At 43.6% G+C, this 19,850-nt stretch overlaps 1 protein-coding gene across 2 annotated transcripts in view; it reads left to right on the forward strand.

The window, feature by feature from the left end:
* Positions 1-19,850, forward strand: part of LOC124594227 (glutamate receptor ionotropic, kainate 2-like) — a 281,777-nt gene that overhangs the window by 120,766 nt on the left and 141,161 nt on the right. For both annotated transcript variants that reach the window (XM_047132590.1, XM_047132591.1), the window contains 2 exons: positions 4,084-4,225; positions 13,326-13,487. In XM_047132590.1, coding sequence (XP_046988546.1) covers positions 4,084-4,225; positions 13,326-13,487 — 304 coding nt within the window. The remainder of the gene's footprint in view (positions 1-4,083; positions 4,226-13,325; positions 13,488-19,850) is intronic.

The raw sequence follows: 19,850 nt of genomic DNA on the forward strand, positions 1-19,850 counted from the left end.
CTTGTTGACAGACCTGCAGAATTCATGACAGCTGGCTGGTGTGGCCGTGCGGTTCTGGCGCTGCAGTCCGGAACCGCGGGACTGCTACGGTCGCAGGTTCGAATCCTGCCTCGGGCATGGGTGTGTGTGATGTCCTTAGGTTAGTTAGGTTTAAGTAGTTCTAAGTTCTAGGGGACTTATGACCTAAGATGTTGAGTCCCATAGTGCTCAGAGCCATTTTTTTTTTTGCAGAATTCGTGGTGTCAATTCCGTCCAGCACTATTTCAGACATTAGTCGAATCCATAAAACGTCGTGTTGAGGCACTTCTGCATGATCGTGTGGGCGCTACACGGTGTTAGGCAGATGTACCAGTTTCTTTGGCTCTTTAGTATAAGTTAAGCCCAGGCAACGGTTGGTCGTTGAGTCAGTTCAGATTTGTGCATCGTCCGCGTCATTCTGCTTTGCAGTGCGATGTGTTCTCTTGTCACTGGTACTGATAACTGTAATTAAGGTGCTTGTGTAGTGGCTCGTTGAGGCTAGGATCCACCTGCACTGCGATACTGGGGTAGGTAGTATTACTGTTGAAGAGAACGAGACAATCCTAACCAAAAGTAGCAAGTAGCTAATGTATTTAACTATCATTTCTTAAGTGTAGAAGAAAAAATTGGTGAGAACAGTTCAAAAGAAAAAGCTAGGCAGTACATGGAAGAGTCTGTTTTGAAAAAAAAATAGTCAGATTAAGTTTCACCTAACAACCTCTTGTGAAATAAGTAAAAGTATTAAGTGTCTGAAAAATAAATGTTGTGTTGGAGTAGATGACATCTCTAATAAGATATTAAAACAATGTGGAGCAATTACAGCTGATGTTCTGAGTCACATATATAATGTATCAATAACTCAAGGTATTTTCCCAGACAGGTTAAAATATGTCATTGTCAGACCTCTCTACAAAAAGAGGTACACCACAGATGTCAATAATTATCGGCCAGCATCCTTGCATACAGCATTCTCAAAAACCTTCGAGAAAGTAATATACTCAAGAGTGATTAGCCATCTCAACACTAATGGGATACTTAGTAAATCACAGTTCGGATTTCAAAAATGCTGTTCCACTGAGATAGCAATATACAGTTTCACTGTCCACATAATAAGAGTCTTTAAATAGTAAAATGTCACCAATAGGAATTTTCTGTGACTTGTCCAACGCATTTGACTGTGTGAACCATGACATTATGTTACAGAAATTACAATTCCATGGTATAAATGGAATAGCATACGAGTGGTTTAAGTCATGCCTACAGAACAGGAAGCAATAAGTTTCGTTATATGTGTCAAGTGATTTAAATAAGTTTTCCACTTCATCTAACTGGGGTGAAATTACATTAGGTGTTCCACGGGGTTCAATCATGGGTCCCCTTCTCTTCTTGATATATGTGAACGACCTCCCTTCCTATCTGAAACAGGAAGCTAAACTGACACTGTTTGCTGATGATAGAAGCATTATTATTAATCCAGTAAAAGAAAGTCCAATTGAAAATGATACAAATAAGGTCTTTCGAAAAGTCATTAATTTGTTTTCTGCAAATGGGATTGCTCTAGTCTAAACTTTGAAAAAACACAGCACATCCAATTTTCTGCTGCAAAAAGTACAGTTTCTTCAATAAATATAACACATCAACAGAAGTCAGTAGACAGGGTAGAGCATACCAAGTTTTTGGGTGTACATATAGATGAGAATCTTAATTGGAAAATTCATATTTTGTATCTCCTAAAGCGACTAGGTTCAGCAACTTTTGTGATCAGAATAATTGCCAATTTTGAGGATATAGAAACTAGTCAACTAACATACTTTGCATACTTTCACTCTCTGATGTCATACAGAATAATATTTCTTGGTAACTCAACATTTATACAAAAAGTATTCACTGCTCAAAAGAAAGTGGTTAGAATAATGTGTGGGGTTCATAGTCGCACATCTTGTAGGTATCTTTTTAAAAGATTGGAAGTTCTTACAACAGCCTCACAACACGTCTACTCACTAATGAAATTTGTTCTCAACAACATGGATCAGTTTAAAACCAACAGTGACATTCATGATTATAATACCAGAAAAAGTAAAGATTTACACTATCCTTTGCTCAACCTATCTTTGGCACAGAAAGGGGTAAAATATGCTGCTAAAAAAAATTTCCACAAATTACCAGGTGAAAAAAGGTGTGTGGCAGACTGCAATAATAGCTTCAAAAATAAATTGAAATCATATTTCCTTGACAACTGGTTCTATACCATAGATGAATTCTTGAATAGGAATATATAAATCTATAAATATAGTATATGCATTTTGTGTCATTTAAGGGAATGGGGTAAATTGTTGTTGTTGTTGTGGTCTTCAGTCCTGACACTGGTCTGATGCAGCTCTCCATGCTACTCTATCCTGTGCAAGCTTCTTTATCTCCCAGTACTTACTGCAACCTACATCCTTCTGAATCTGTTTAGTGTATTCATCTCTTGGTCTCCCTCTACGATTTTTACCCTCCACGCTGCCCTCCAATGCTAAATTTGTGATCCCCTCATGTCTCAGAACATGTCCTACCAACCGATCGCTTCTTCTTGTCAAGATGTGCCGCAAACTCCTCTTCTCCCCAATCCTATTCAATACCTCCTCATTAGTTATGTGATCTACCCATTTAAACTTCAGCATTCTTCTGTAGCACCACGTTTCGAAAGCTTCTATTCTCTTCTTGTCCGAACTATTTATCGTCCATGTTTCACTTCCATAGATGGCTACACTCCATACAAATACTTTCAGAAATGACTTCCTTACACTTAAATCTATACTCGATATTAACAAATTTCTCTTGTTCAGAAACGCTTTCCTTGCCATTACCAGTCTACATTTTATATCCTCTCTACTTCGACCATCATCAGTATGGGGTTAATAACAGAAATATTAATCTTTAACTCTGTATTGTAATATATATGTATATTAAAAAATTTGTTTCATATGTGCATTTCTTGTGCACTTGACACGTTCCGCATCATTACGGCTACCGTACCCTGCGATTGATCAATGGAATACGCTACTAACTAACTAACTACCATATTTAGCCGCCGATACCACACAAGCGGCTTTCAAGTAAAATGTCTTACCTGTACGGAAATATGCGTAATGAATGTACGAGTGCAGGTTGTGGATGCGTGGTTGACGACGTACAGAGGTTTTGATCTGGCCCTGAGTCGCTCACGGATAGCTAAATGGTAGGGCGACCGCTCGTGATAAGCGGGAAATCGGGGTTGATTCCCAGTCCGGCAAAACTTTTCATTGTCATCGTTCCATTCTTCAGCTGATAGTTGTCCATATACGCAACTGCGAATACATTTAATGTAAATTAAACGTTACCTGAAACTTACAACGACAGTTAGACACGGCCGCAAAATATTTCAACACTAAACAGTAATCAAGAAACGTCTACAAGGTCAAAACACAATACAACTTAATTATGTACTGGAAATGACTGGTGCTATTCACGAGCTAAGATTCACTCATCTAGACTGATGAGTACTAGTTGCACATAATCTTATCTCAGAATATTTGACCATGCACACTCGAGTAATGAATTGGTAGACACACTTACACTAGGCAGTCCTCACTACTGCGAACTGTCGGTGAACAAGAAGACGAGCGAAACCCGTGGTCTTTACATTTAAGTATTTCCAAAATTGAGCTTCTCATAAGGCTTGAAACTTCGCTAGTGTGTTAGTGAACAGCCCGGACTCGCCCCAGGTTCTGTCAGTGCTAACAGAACTACACGCGCCCCCACTCCGTGTCGTCCAGACGTCGGCTGCCACCGCCAGCGCTCATCAGCCCAGCCGCAGCGGCGCTGCCCGGCACCTCCCCGTTCCAAAGTCCCGCTCTCCTCAAAACTCCTCTGGCCTCGGGCGGGCACCGACCTTCATAGTTCGTAAAGGTGGGTATACCGATACGCAAGAAACCATCGATAACCCGCTGCTCGGCAAACACAGCTATCACGTTTCCTTACCTCCCAAGAATACGCCCTCGAGCTGGGAGACGCCTAGCGCCTGTTGTCCGTCGTCTGTTGCAGGCCGCTGCTGAAGGAGATCAAGCAGGCGGCTGAGTCGCGGCTGGTGCTGGACTGCGACACGGACCTCATCATGCCCGTGCTGCGCCAGGCCGCCGACATCAAGCTGACCGAGGTTTACCAGTCCTACCTGCTCACCTCCCTGGTAGGCCAGCTCACGGCGCTCTAGCCCTATGCGACAGGTTCTGAAATTGTTTCTGTAATGTGTGACGCACTGTCACATGTGATCAATGGCCTACTATTCAGTCTGCTAGGTCCAGTTGTTTCATGAGGTGACATAGAACATCTTGTCCCCGAGTTTGTTGCTTGTAAATCTGAAGGTGGCTCTATAATGTATCCCCTGTCTACGTTTACATACACAGCCTAACAAAAAAAGTGTAGTATCCAGAAGAGGAGGAGAAACGAAATGAGAAGAGAGAGAGAAGGGGACATGTGATCTTATTTCGGTGATTACAAAATCGAGTCAAATTTACAAAGAACTTGGCAGTATTCACCCACTTATCAATATAACCTTACTACTCGTCTGCTCTGGAAGTGATCTCTCTCTCTCTCTAACATACGAGGGTCACCCCAGAAGAAACGCGCACTATTTTTTTTTTAACCCATCTTTTATTCTACATGTTTGAAAGCTTTACAGTGTGTAGATACATCCTTTAGGAACAATATTTTCATTTCTCCACTTAATTTCCATCCCTCTCAACTGCCTTACGCCATCTTGGAACCAGCGCCTGTATACCCGCACGGTAAAATTCTGGACCAACCTGTTGGAGCCACTGTTTGGCAGCATGCAGATCTTCAAACCTTGTTCCACGAAGAGAGCCTTTCAGTTTCCCAAAGAGATGATAGTCACATGGAGCTAGGTCAGGACTATAAGGCGGGTGTTTCAGTGTTGTCCATCTGAGTTTTGTGATCGCTTCCATCGTTTTTTGACTGACATGTGGCCGTGCATTGTCGTGCAACAGCAGAACATCCTGCTTTTGCCGATGTGGTCGAACACGACTCAGTCGAGCTTCAGTGTCGTCACATATGTATCAGAATTTATGGTGGTTCCACTTGGCATGATATACACAAGCAAGAGTCCTTCGGAATCCAAAAACACCGTAGCCATAACTTTTCCAGCAGACCGCGTGCTTTTGAATTTTTTTTCTTGGGTGAATTTGCATGATGCCACTCCATTGATTGCCTCTTCGTCTCCGGTGAAAAATGGTGGAGCCATGTTTCATCACCTGTCTCAATTCTTCCAAGAAATTCATCTCCACCATTCTCGTTCTGTTCCAAAAGTTCGCTGCGTACCGTTTTTCTTGCCTCTTTGTGAGCCACTGTCAACATCCTGGGAACCCACCTGGAACAAAGCTTTTTTAACGCTAACACTTTCAGTATTCTGCAGACACTTCCTTCCCCTATCCCAACGTAGCGTGACAATACGTTCACTGTGATGCGTCTGTCAGCAGTCATCAATTCGTTAACTCTCTGCACCTTGTCTGGAGTGTGTGCAGTACGAGGCCTGCCGCTGCGAGGACAATCCTTAATATTGCCGTGCCCGCTTTCATCACGTAACCTGCTTGCCCACCGACTAACTGTACTGCGATCGACAGCAGCATCTCCGTACACCTTTTTCAACCTCTTGTGAATGTTTCCCACTGTCTCGTTTTCACAGCACATAAATTCTATGACACCACATTGCTTCTGACGAACGTCAAGTGTAGCAGCCATCTTGAAGACATGCTGTGACGGCGCCACTCGCGGGAACAGATTGAACTAAGTTTGAAAGCCGGCCGAAGTGGCCGAGCGGTTCTAGGCGCTTCAGCCTGGAACCACGCGACCGCTACGGTCGCAGGTTCGAATCCTGCCTCGGCATGGATGTGTGTGATGTTCTTAGGTTAGTTAGGTTTAAGTAGTTCTAAGTTCTCGGGGACTGAAGACCTCAAAAGTTAAGTCCCATAGTGCTCAGAGCCATTTGAACCATTTAATTTTGAAAACAGTCGGGAAGCATGTATCTAAACACTGTAAAACTTTCACATATGCAGAATGAAAACTGTATTTTTACAAAAATAATGTGCATTTCTTTTGCAGTGACCCTCGTACATACGTGCGGTGTAACGGATATAAGCGCTGACACTTCTATATGTGGTACCTTAATATGAACATACATCAATGTGTTGGTTGTTTTTTCTCTGCATCGAACAATCTTCCCACAAACATGTCGGAAACTTTACAGCCTGGTGTTTTCTGCACGGTCGTAACTGCACCATTAAATGGACAGCACCTGTCAGAAGAGACTATCGGTTTCGTGTCCAAGTGTCCACACTTCAGCACCTGACCTGCTGCACAGGGAAAAAATGCCTTAATGGCTTGCCCTTGTCACATGTACTTAATGGTACTAACCATTCTAAAAACATACGACTTGGAATAGCTACAATTACCAGGCTGCAAAAGCGAAGGAACCGGAAGGGAAGGAGGAGGCAAAACAAACTTCATGGGTTGAGAGGGTATGTGATTTTATTTCAATGATTTCAAAATCGTATCAAACTTCCAAAGAACTTAATAGTATGAGTCCACTAATCAGTAAGACATTGCATCTCCTCTGGTCTGGGTGCATTCATTGAGTCTGTTGAAAAGGACGTCATAAAGCCGTTGTGCGCTCTCCTGAGGCAACGGCTGTTATAATGGTCCTTAATATCTAGATATTGTCACTGGGACATAGTTAACACCCATGCCGCACCCACATCTGCTCTGTAGGGAAGAGATCTCGGAATCTTTCTACTCATGAGAGCACCTTTGCATCATGTAGATTTCCTGTATGAACACGTCTCATATGTGGACGACTATTGTCCTGTTGAAAAATGGCACCATGATACAGTCGCAGTAAGGTGACACATGAGGATGTAGGATGTCTGTAATGTACCCCTCAGTCAGGGGCTGTGACCTGAAGTCATATGCACTGGCTCTCCCACATCATGATGCCTTGGGTAAAATCGCTGTCCCCCACAGGACATTGAAAGAATGGGACATCTGCCCCAGCCGCTGCTATACTGATCGATTATTGTCATCTGGTGGCGTGCAGAATCGGGATCCATCACTGAACACAACACGACGCCATTCATCAGAAGTGCATATTTGCTGCTCACCGTTCCACTGCAAACGCAGCCATTTGTGCTATGATGTTCGCAGCTGCCTCTACAAGGGATGGTAAGTCCCTAATGTGGCTGTTGCTTGTCTCCAACCAGTGGTCCAGGACGACACAGAACGTTGCAGGGAGTCCACTATGTGTTCTCGGATCGCAGGCTCGGATTTGAAGTGGTTAGGGTGTTCTTGATGCACAATACGTCGTTCCCCCTTGTGGTGATGAGAAATTGTCCACCGGAAATTTGACAGCAAGTAAGACTGCCGTCACTTTCCAACGCACTCCACCATCGGGCCAATGTCAAATGTGAATGCCCCACATTTCTGGAAAATGCGTGATTCCGCCAGACGGCTAAATGGAGCCCTACGGTGGTGTCCCCCTCAAACTCTGCCAGCTGGTGATAACGCTGTCTGACTCGAGGACTGAAGTCGTATTATTGTTCGCATCACCTGCGACCAGCTTTGCGAAAGAAGCGGCGACACTTTCTTCGCAACCCAACCATCATTTTGCACGACAATGCGCGGGCGCATACCGCGCATGCTGTGGCTGCTCTGTTCGGTCGATGGGACTGGGGAATACTATACCATCCACCATACTCCTCGGACTTAAGTCCTAGTGACTTTGATTTGATTCCGAAGATGAACGAACCACTTCGTGGCATTCGCTTCTGAACTTTTCCAGAGATTAGCCGGGTAATAGACCGCTCCATTCGCAATATCAACAGAACAGGCTCTAGTAACGGTATACTGCGCCTTGCACATCGCTGGCAACGGGTTCTACACAACGCTGGTGACTGCTTTGAAGGACAGCAACAGCTGCAAACATGTAACTCTTTTGTATCGATTGTGAATAAATAGTTGCCACTATTTAAGTTTCAACCTTCGTAAACAAACAAAATGTCTAAAAGGAAAAAGGAGCACTTACCATTTGGCATACCAATGATCTGCCGAGTGCCTCAAAATCATGTTGATGATTGCTACTTCTGTTTGGCTAATGTAACTGGCTTTTCAGCAAAGAATAAGAAGAACATTAAGTACCCTAACCCGTCCTCAGCAATTAGACCTATTCGCAACCGTGAAGACCTGCCAGATCCAACTCCTACACTAGTGTGGGAAGAAGTTCCTAATTCTGATCGCGAATCTACAAACGCTGAGGAAGCACAATGTAAATCAAGTGAAGAGGAGCACTTTCCAGAACAAAGACCACATTTAATTACAGAAGCAGACTTGAATGACCTAGTTCTTGGTTTATACTTATCCAAGCAGCGTACAGAAATTTTATCTTCACGTCTTAAGGAATGGAACTTACTTCATGAAGAAACAAGAATTACTCACTTTAAGCAACGTAATAAAGATCTGATGACATATTACCGTATGGAGGGCAACGCTTGTGCTTGAAGTGATGTAGCAGGATTAATAAAGCAGTCAAACATACCATACGATGCTGCTAAGTGACGCTTGTGTATTGACGGTTCCAAGACCGTCTGTAGCTGTAGGGTACTGTGTGACTATGAAAGAGAACTACGTAAATTTGTCAGAGATACTTGAAGCTATCAAGTATAATGAAGAAAATTGGAAAATATGAGGTGATCTTAAGGTGATTGGTTTACTAACTGGTCTACAAAGTGGTTTACAAAGTATGGCTGTTTCCTTTCTCTTTGGGACAGCCGTGCAACAGACAAACATTATACAGTTATCAGTCGCCACCACGAGAGAAATTGGATCCAGGGAGAGAAATGTGAAATATGTACCTTTAGTGGATTCTGAAAATGTTTTCCTTCTCCGACTGCATATTAAGGTCGGCCTTATGAAGAATTTTGTCAATGCTAGTGGTTTCATGTATCTACGTCAAGTGTTCCCAGAATTAAGTGACGCCAAATTGAAAGAGGTGATTTTTACTGGGCCACAGATTAGGAAGTTAATGCATGATAAGATCTTCGAAGAAAAATTAAGTCAGTTAGAACTTCCAGCCTGGCTATCTTTTAAGGATGTCTTTGAAGGTTTCCTAGGGAATAGAACGGCAGAAAACAGTGACTTATTAGTGGGAACTCTTTTAGAGAACTATAAAAATCTTGGATGCAGAATGTCAGTAAAAATGCACTTCCTTCATTCTCATTTAGATTTTTTCCCTACCAATTTGGGAGTGGTTAGTGACGAACACGGAGAAAGGTTCGATCAGGACATTTTTCGAATTGAAAGCTGCTTTAAAGGTAGATGGAACCCTTCAATGTTAAGTGACTACTTTTGGTTTTTGAAGCGTGAAGGATATATATATATATATATATATATATATATATATATATATATATATATCCCACGGAAGGAGGTTGTCATCAAAAAGACTCAACCCTCCACCCATCATCGAGCAAATGAATGTTGCAATTTTTCTTATAAAAATTCATATTAGGCTCGGGCCACTAGAGTAGGATAGTTTTATGGTATTAAGTATGTTATATATTGTCTAAATTTAGTGTAGGCCACCCCAGTCTCTGTCTTTAGATACAGGCATTTAAAAACCGCCGTAACAAAAAATTGGAGGGTGATGGCGAAAATCTAACTGCATTTTCAGATTCAACAAGTCCAAATTAATTAGGTCCACCATGGTTTATCTCTATATCTGCAAAAAACTTTTTTTTTGTTGTATAAAAAAAAATGGTTCAAATGGCTCTGAGCACTATGGGACTTAACATCTGTGGTCATCAGTCCCTTAGAACTTAGAACTACTTAAACCTAACTAACCTAAGGACATCACACACATCCATGCCCGAGGCAGGATTCGAACCTGCGACCGTAGCAGTCCCGCGGTTCCGGACTGAGCGCCTAGAACCGCTAGACCACCGCGGCCGGCTTTTGTTGTATAGTGTAATCATTTACACATCTGACGATGGTGCGTGCGTGTACCAAGTTACAGTGACATCTGATAATGCCTTCCTGTTGCTTTACTTTTTTTCAGGTAGTGTAATTACTATAAAGGGCAGTGCTGACGTCCAGAGAGATATTGTGTGTGTAAATCTAGTGTCTCTGTCAGATTATCTTCCGTATAAGGAATCTCTCCCACTGACGATTTTCGTGCGTAGCCCATTGTTCCCATGGCACCATGCAGTATTCTTACCTTGCGTAAGCACCGATGTACACCCGGCGACGTATGTAGCATCTTCTTTGACGTTTAGAGACATGACGGGCTTCCCAGAAAGAGGACTTGCACCTATTATTGCTTATTTTGGATTATGGACAGAGGACTATACGTATATTGCGACCGTTCATTTTTATTCAGATACCGTCTATTTACGGAATGGTCCTCGGAATATCTCGGGAGGAGGAGACTGAAAAGGAGTCATACTAGTGTTCCTATAACGGACTAACCGAGTCGTGTATCTCACCGAATGACAGTTTGTGTGTTACTTCGGAATGGCGATAGCATTATACCTTACAGGTCCTCTCTGGTGGCAACATTCATCGAAGATCTTCGCATAGAACAGAGAGTGTTTAATTAGACAGCCTTTCGCCCCATGTTTATAAATTTGAGACTATCTAATGGAAGATAGGTGGGATAATCTTGTATGTGAAGCGACATTATGAACACAGTAGATTTTGCAGAACGAACATTTTTCACTTCTTACTGTATTTCCATAGCAAAGGTTCCGTCATTGTCAGTGTACAAAGCCTAAACACATACTACTCCTTCATTTATACATAAATGGTTCATTGACTAAATAACCAGAAAATTTGGTTAAAATATGGAAGTGGAGGTGAAGGAAATTTCCGTAGCGTTTTTTGGGAATTAGACCGGGAAACCTCCGTAATGAATTAGGATAACTAGGCACCACATAAAGCACTATGCTGGGATTTTAATTTAGGCTCTCCCGAATACCAACCCATTGCGTAAGCTCGGAGCTGATCGTTTGATTATTATTGCTTCCTTAGTGTTTGCAGACTGATCGACATACTCGTATGCGACCTCTCGGAAACGAGCACCGATTCGCAGGCATTGCTGAGTGCATAGCCACTGTCTCTGCAGTAGTGTCTGATGAGCACTATGATTTCGGCGAAATTTTTAGTAACTGTGTCCCGGCAGAAGGAGGCGCAGCACAGAATTTTTGTTTTGTGAAACGGAATGTTGTGCTAGGTCTTCTAGGTTCCTGTATACGTTGTAGAGATAATGTTGAGAACAGTGTTATGTAACAGTACGGCTAGACTGTGCTGAAAGTTTCTGTCATATGCATATTAAACTTTAATTTTTGGAATTACGAGCCAAAACTACATTCAGCGTGGTGCAACATCCTTTTTCTATTGATACGCCATCGATAAGCAGGTCCTGAACCTTCTTGTCTTGGATACAACATATACTACTTTGTATCGTTTCAAACAATGGAAGAGGTGGGGTCACTGTACCCCTATCACAGCTATTGCCAAATCCAGAATAACACGCCGACCCCGTGGTGACGCAGGACAATGCTTAGGCACAAGAGGAAATAAGAAGAAGTGACTTCCAGTATTATAAAATGTTTCCCATCTGTTCTGGAAACTACATACTACCATATACTACTGTTACTGTAATTTTCCTGAAATTAGATTGAAATCGTGGCCGTTCGAATCTCGTATACTGCAAGTCGAGTTTAATTGAAAATACGGTATCACACATTCCAAATAAGATGAAATTCATTTTAATCATGATTATTTATTAATCTACACTTGTTCATTAAGTTAAGGTTACTGTATTTTCTGTCTAGACTAAGCTCCACTTAATGTAGTAGACATTCATTAATGAAATCGTTTTCCTCTGACTTCAGTATATGGAGTGAAATGGGTGTAAGTGCAGAAATTTGTATTGTTGTCTCAAGATGCTATCCTGAACAACATGACATCAATATTTACGTTGAAACTTCCTGGCAGATTAAAACTGTGTGCCCGACCGAGACTCGAACTCGGGACCTTTGCCTTTCGCGGGCAAGTGCTCTACCAACTGAGCTACCGAAGCATGACTCACGCCCGGTACCCACAGCTTTACTTCTGCCAGTATCTCGTCTCCAACCTTCAGTTGGTAGAGCACTTGCCCGCAAAAGGCAAAGGTCCCAAGTTCGAGTCTCGGTCTGGCACACAGTTTTAATCTGCCAGGAAGTTTCATATCAGCGCACACTCCGCTGCAGAGTGAAAAGCTCATTCTGGAAACATCCCCCAGGCTGTGGCTAAGCCATGTCTCCGCTATATCCTTTCTTTCAGGAGTGCTAGTTCTGCAAGGTTCGCAGGAGAACTTCTGTAAAGTTTGGAAGGTAGGAGACGAGATACTGGCAGAAGTAAAGCTGTGGATACCGGGCGTGAGTCGTGCTTCGGTAGCTCAGTTGGTAGAGCACTTGCCCGCGAAAGGCAAAGGTCCCGAGTTCGGTCTCGGTCGGGCACACAGTTTTAATCTGCCAGGAAGTTTCATATCAGCGCACACTCCGCTGCAGAGTGAAAATCTCATTCTGGAGTATTTACGTCATTTCCAGTCTAGCGATTACAGCTATTAGGAGCCTTAGGTTTGTTAGTACCTCCAAGTGCATGCGGCAAGAGCAAGCCATTAATGCCTATTGTCCCGTAGGCAGCAGGTCAGATGCTGAAGTGGACGCGAAACGGGTAGTATACACAGACAGCAGTGGGCCACTCAGTAGTGCAGTTACGACCGTGCAGAAAACATCAGTTCGTACAGTTTGTGACGCGTTTGTGGGAAGACTGTTTGACGTGGAGAAAAACCCAACACACTGGTGAGTGTACATACCAAAATAACCAAACTCGTACCCGCTACATCCAGTATAGACAGTTCACAAGGAGATGGCTGCAACTACAGGAACAAATAACCACTTACGAACACTCCATAGCCGGCCACAGTGGCCGAGCGGTTCTAGGCGCTTCAGTCTGGAACCGCGCGACCGCTACGGTCGCAGGTTCGAATCCTGCCTCGGGCATGGATGTGTGTGATGTCCTTAGGTTAGTTAGGTTTCAGTAGTTCTAAGTCCTAGGGGACTGATGACCTCAGATGTTAAGTCCTATAGTGCTCAGAGCCATTTGAACCATTTGAAATACTCCATACTCTAACGTTTAGAACAACAACTTCTGTTTGTGCATATGAACAACTACTTGTGCAGGACGCCCATACAATGGACTTCACGCAGTTCCGCCTCAGTGGCACCAACATTACCATCTTGAGGCTCATCCAGCCGGAAAGCGAAGCGGTTATGAAGACGATGCAGGATTTCGAGTACCCAGGAACTGAAGTGGCCGATACGATAACACCGCAGACGATACGGGTAAGGAATGAGTTCTGTCAAATTAGTACTATTAATCGTCACAGACATATACTGTCTGACCGGCCGGAGTGGCCGAGCGCTTCTGGGCGCTACAGTCTGGAACCACGCGGCCGCTACGGTCGCAGGTTCGAATCCTGCTTCGGGCATGGATGTTTGTGATGTCCTTAGGTTAGCTAGGTTTAAGTAGTTCTAAGTTCTAGGGGACTGATGACCTCAGAAGTTAAGTCCCATAGTGCTCAGAGCCATTTGAACCATATACTGTCTGACGCAGATAATAAGTGAGGAACAATGTATCAAATACATCACTTAATATTTTTCAGTGATAGCAGATTTCTCTGAGAGTCATCTCCTGTCATTTATCTGAGCTAGATCAAAAAAATAGGAATCACTGGGTAATAAAAGTAATATACTCTAGTGAAGTAGCTGTATACAGGTATCACATCTTCGGCTTAGCTAGTTGGAGCGTACTATAAAGATTCAATATTATCTTTTTCATTTATTTTTTAAAAAACTGTCTGCAACAACACCTTTTTTTTTGTCACCTACAGGACATTCAGTACATTACAATATCAACACCGATGTGGCTCACTTTCACAACAATGGGCAGTATTTTTAATTGTATTTTAAAATTTAAAGTGGTTGATTGGTTGATTTGGGGGGGGGGGGGGGGGAGTGGGTCAAAGAGCGAGGTCATAGGTCTCATCGAATTAGGGAAGGATGTGGAAGGTAGTCAGTAGTGCCCTTGCAAAGGAACCATCCCAGCATTTTCCTTAAGCCATTTAGGGAAATCACGGAAAACTTAAATCAGGATGGACGGACGTGGGTTTGAACCGTCGTCCTCCCGAATGCGGGTCCAGTGTGAAATTTAAGTTATTCGGCTAACTGAACATGGAAAGAAAATGGAGCTGTCCATGAGCATTGCTATGCAACTTTAGATGCAGACGCGAATGTCAGGGCCCGTTAAGAAGTTGGGCCTCCTCGGCAGGAATACAAGTTTTAAAGATGTTTGGTAAATTTATTGTTACGTTTATTTGTTGCATTTTTTTTTAGTTAGTAGAGTAATAATTTTACTACTTTCGGCTACCATTCACGTTCATCGGTAAAAAAAACGATAAGATACTGTCGAGTAATGCATAAACCTAAGCCCTAATACTGACATTGAACACCTGTTAGAGTTTTCTAAGCTGAGCTTCCAATGCCTCTGGAATGGAAAGTTTACAGTCGGAGTGGATAACCTGTTTTGAACCGGCACTCGGCGACCGAACTTTCCCGAATGGGCCCCGGCCAACAATGCCACAGCTAATTTCCATATTACCTGTTTTGAGATACAGTACTCCTCGAAAGCATTTTGGTACAGTGTATTTGTACGATAAAGTTGGCACTAAGCAAGCAGACTGGCCAAGTTGAAGTACTGTAAGGGTACACAGGACTCAGTGTTCGTTCCACGATACCGCAGAGTCGACACGGGTAGTTATGTATGTGGATATAGCAACTGCAGGTCAAATCAGTTTTGACGTAACATTCTAAAGGCTCCTTTCCCTAATTCTGGATCATTATTCTTTCCAGACAAATCCAAAGTCAGTAATACAAAATTATGTCACCACCGAAGCTTAAAGAATAGTCCACACATGTTAAGGAGGAAGTTGCATGCTTTGAAACAAGATAAAACACGGGCTGATGATGGTCGTACTTTTGGAGTGCCTAGACAGCTGGTGTCTTTTTGGAATAAAATTTATAGAATCCATGGTCATATTAGCAACATACCACAACAAGGCCAACCACGATCAATGTAGATAGAATTATTACTCTGTAGCACACTCTTGTAAGATAGCGCGATAAATAACTGACGATCCAAACAAAAGTTGTGACGTACAAGTTGATGTTTCCACAGTAAAACGTCGACTTCGCGATCATGGCTTGTCATGCCACCGTCCTTGCGAGAAACCCTTCGTCTGTGCAGCAAAATGGAAGAAGAGAGTTGCCTTTACTTTGAAATATTGGAAGTGAACAGTAAATCATTGGCCCAGTGCGTTATGGAGCAACAAAAGTAAATTTAATTTTATGTCTTCCGATGGGATTCATTGCGTTCTACATTATTCACGTACAGATGCAGTCCATGAAACTGGATTCCAACCATGATGCGTGGAGGAGAAAAAATTATGGTATGATAATGCTTCTCCGCCAAAGGTATGGGTCCTTCAGAGTGCACAGAGGGTATCATGAAAAGTCTGATGATAAGGACATTTTGGACAAACCAATGCTACCATTTGCTAAAAAACATATGCCACAAAACTAGGTCTTTCAAAGCAACAAGGATCCAGATTGCTGTAGCAAGAATATCTTAGAAAGAAACAGCTAAACATTCTGAAGTGGTCAAGATAAAATCCAGATATAATCGATAGACTGTGTGTGGAAGGTAAAAGACGTATATGCTGATTCCACTCATGCTGCTTCTGGATGGTAGGTCCGCAGTTCTGTAGTACTGAACAAATTTGGTACTTTTTTACTTTGTCTGTCTCAGTTTCTGCAGCACAAATTGTATATTCAGGCAACTGAGACAGAGAAAATAAAAATATTATCAAGTTTCCTCAATAGACATATAAGTTAGACGGAGATAATGCCGAAATAAAACAGATTTCAATGAAATTCTGCCCTGTGAATGGGAAAAGATGTCTCGTGACACAACAGTATGCTGTGGTGTTGCGGGCACGTGACGCGATAGCAAAAGTATGTAAGCGAAGCAGACACGGACAGAGGATCACTGTAGCCAAGATATGGGCTGCAAATGGGGAAATCCATTGAGATAAGTGATTTTGACAAAGAGTAGATTATTACGCAAAGCCTGTGAACGACTATCTGGTAAACGGGAAAGCTGGTTGAGTGTTCACGTGGTACTGAAAAAGGTTAGGCAGCGAAACTACCACCAGGTAGTTGGACGTTCACGACTCTTCACTGAACTTGGGGTTCGGAGTCTTGTCTTCTCTGCAAAGTAGGATAAATAGTGATCCGTGGCATCTCTTCAGAAAGAGCGCTTCGGCTCTTCGGATGAATCACATATTTGCTACACTAGATCGCTGGTCGTCTCCACAAGCGCCGTCATCTAGGGGACCGGCGGCTCGAAACGTGCAGCGCGCCACGGACACAGGCTGGTGGGAGCAGTATTATGCTGTGAGAGCCATTTTCCGGCGCTTACATGGGACCTGTAGTAGTAATCGAAAACACGCTGACAGCTGCGAACTATTTGCATCCCTCCACGTTTGATGTCTTCCCCGACGGAAATGTCGTCTTTCAACAGCGAGGTATGTGCATAGACATCCAATGCCACATACTTCCACAAACTTACTAACAAACTGTCGGATCCGTGATACGCAGAATCAGCCACGTATTTTGTTCCAAAAACAAACAAACAAGCTATTAAGCAGGTGGTCGTAATGTTTGGTTCATCAGTTTAAGAGTCTTTCCCAAACACTGTCATTCTCCTTCCACCTTCCCACGTTCTGTGCCTAGTCATACATACCGAGTGTCAAGTTCAGCTGGAGCTATGTCCGTTAACGGTGCACTGTAATGACCTTGTTTTCAGCTTATATATAACCTCACGATAGACTGGCGCCTGGCGCCACGTCATTACCGGCCTTGTGGTTATCCGCAATCTATCCGTTACTATTTCCTCACAAGGCTTGGCTTTTTTTCTGTAGATGCTACATCTTTCTTTACACTCCCCCCTCCCCCTCTCAGTTCCCCAAAACATTAGCTCTGAAAAATCATTGCCACTGTCATCAATAAGCCAACGACCCACAAAACTATGGACTTGACAGTAATATCAGACGTCGTCTAACATTTTTACATGTCACGCATTTCCACCCCAGCCTCCACCCTTAGACATGATTGGAGTATTTTACCCTCACAACATTTTTATACAAATAGTTGGACAAATAATGAGCCATGTATATACACACATCAAAAAAAGGTTTGCATCACTTCGGTCCCGAGGGTACCGGAACCTGTACAGAAAATTGCAATAGAGATCAACATTAACATCATTTCCGCCCTTTTTATTTCTCATGGAGACCACACATTAACATGTTGTACCACCATACAGTGAGACCTTCAGAGGTGGTGGTCCAGATTGCTGTACACATCGGTACCTCTAATACCCAGTAGCAAGTCCTCTTGCACTGATGCATGCCTGTACTCTTCGTCGCATACTATCCACAAGTTCATCAAAGCACTGTTGGTCCACATTGTCCCACTCCTCAATGGCGATTCGGTGTAGATCCCTCAGAGTGGTTGGTGGGTCACGTCGACCATAAACAGCCCTTTTCAATCTATACCAGGCATGTTCGATAGGGTTCATGTCTGGAGAACATGCTGGCCACTCTAGTCGAGCGATGTCGTTATCCTGAAGGAAGTCATTCACAAGATGTGCACAATGTAGGCGCGAAGTGTCGTCCATGAAGACGAATGCCTTGCCAATATGCTGTCGATATGGCTGCAGTCGGAGGATGTCATTCAGGTACCGTACAGCCGTTACGGCGCCCTCCATGACCACTACCAACGTACGTCGGTCCCACATAATGCCACCCCAAAACAGCAGGAAACCTCCAACTTGCTGCACTCGATGGACAGCAGCGAGTCTAAGGCGTTCAGCATGACCGGGTTGCCTTCAAATACGTATCCGACGATTGTCTAGTTGAAGTCATAAGCAACACTCATTGGTGAAGAGAACGTTATGGCAATCATGAGCGGTCCATTCGGCATGTTGTTGGGCCTGCGGGCTTTCAAAACGGAAGAAGGTGATGAGTGGTGGCCCTCAACTACGTACCTCCTACTCAGAGCTTTGGCTAGTTTCGTTGTCCAGGGTCTCGCCTGTTACCTCACAGGCCTACCTGTACCGTGCTGCATGGTGTCGTGGTTGCAAAGATGGATCTCGCCACGGACGTCGGGAGTGAAGTTGCGCATCATGCAGCCTATTGCACACGGTTTGAGTCGTAACACGACGTCCTGTGGCTGCACGTAAATCATTACTGAACATGGTGGCGTTGCTGTCAGGGTTCCTCCGATCCGTAATCCGAAGGTAGCGGTCATTCACTGCAGTAGTAGCCCTTGGGCAGCCTGAGCAGGCATGTCATTGACAGTTCCTGTCTTTCTGTATCTCCTCCACGTCGGAACAACATCGCATTGGTTCACTCTGGGGCGCCTGGACACTTCCCTTGTTGAGAGCCCTTCCTGGCACAAAGTAACAATGCGGACGCGATCTAACCGCGGTATTGACCGTCTAGGCATGGTTGAACTACAGACAAGACGAGCCGTGTACCTCCTCCCTTGTGGAATGACTGGAACTGATCGGCTGTCGAACCCCCTCCCTCTATTAGGCGCTGCTCATATATGGTTGTTTGCATCTGTGGGTGGGTTTAGTGACATCTCTGAACAGTTAGATGGACTGTGTCTGTGATACAACATCCACAGTCAACGACTATCTTCAGGAGTTCTGAGAACCGGGGTGATGCTAAACTTTATTTGATGTGTGTACAAAACTTGACTGAAATTGCTTCAGACATTCAGGGGTTAAGGTTCTCAGTCACCACAGTTTCAACCCCGTCCCTAAGGGTGATAGGTGGTTTTCACCTTCACAGAAACCTTCGCGGGCGCGCACATAGTAACTCACCAAAGAGTCGTTGTAATCACATGAATCATATAGAAACGCATAGAAGACCAACAAATATTCATTTTTATATACTGACGGGAAAAAATCACAACACCAAGAAGGAGTTGTGCGACATAAACGAAAATTTGTGTCGTATTTTTACATCTGAAAGATAACGTTTATTCCAGTTGCAGAAGGACACAAATCAGATTTGGTTTAAATACACGCTGTAGCGATCGTGAGCGGTAGTTTCCTTTGCAATTGGACGTGATGAGTTGATATTGGTCAAGAACGCCTTCGAGGTGACAGACACACCATTATCAACACCTCACCGAGTCTGAACGAGGTCGCGTAATAGGGCTACGAGAAGCTACATGTTTCTTCTGCAGTACTGCAGAAGGACGTGGCAGGAATGTGGCCACTGTATATGACTGCTGGCAGCGGTGCTCACGAGAATGTACGGTCGCAAGAAGACAGGACTCCAGACGGTCAGGTGGCGCTACCGATACGGAAGACCATCCTGTTGGGAGTATGGCTCTGGCGCATGGTACCGCGTGAATTCTTATGGGACCAAACTGTAGAGGCCATCGGTCCCTTTACTTATACACTAGTTTAAAGTATTTGATGTGAATTCTGAAATTTTCCCGGCGTATTTCGTCTTCTAATAATTTCCGGGTATGCAGCCGGATCCCGTCGACATTCTGCCACGATATTTCGGC

Source organism: Schistocerca americana, chromosome 2, assembly GCF_021461395.2.
Source record: "Schistocerca americana isolate TAMUIC-IGC-003095 chromosome 2, iqSchAmer2.1, whole genome shotgun sequence".
Classification (NCBI taxonomy): domain Eukaryota; kingdom Metazoa; phylum Arthropoda; class Insecta; order Orthoptera; family Acrididae; genus Schistocerca; species Schistocerca americana.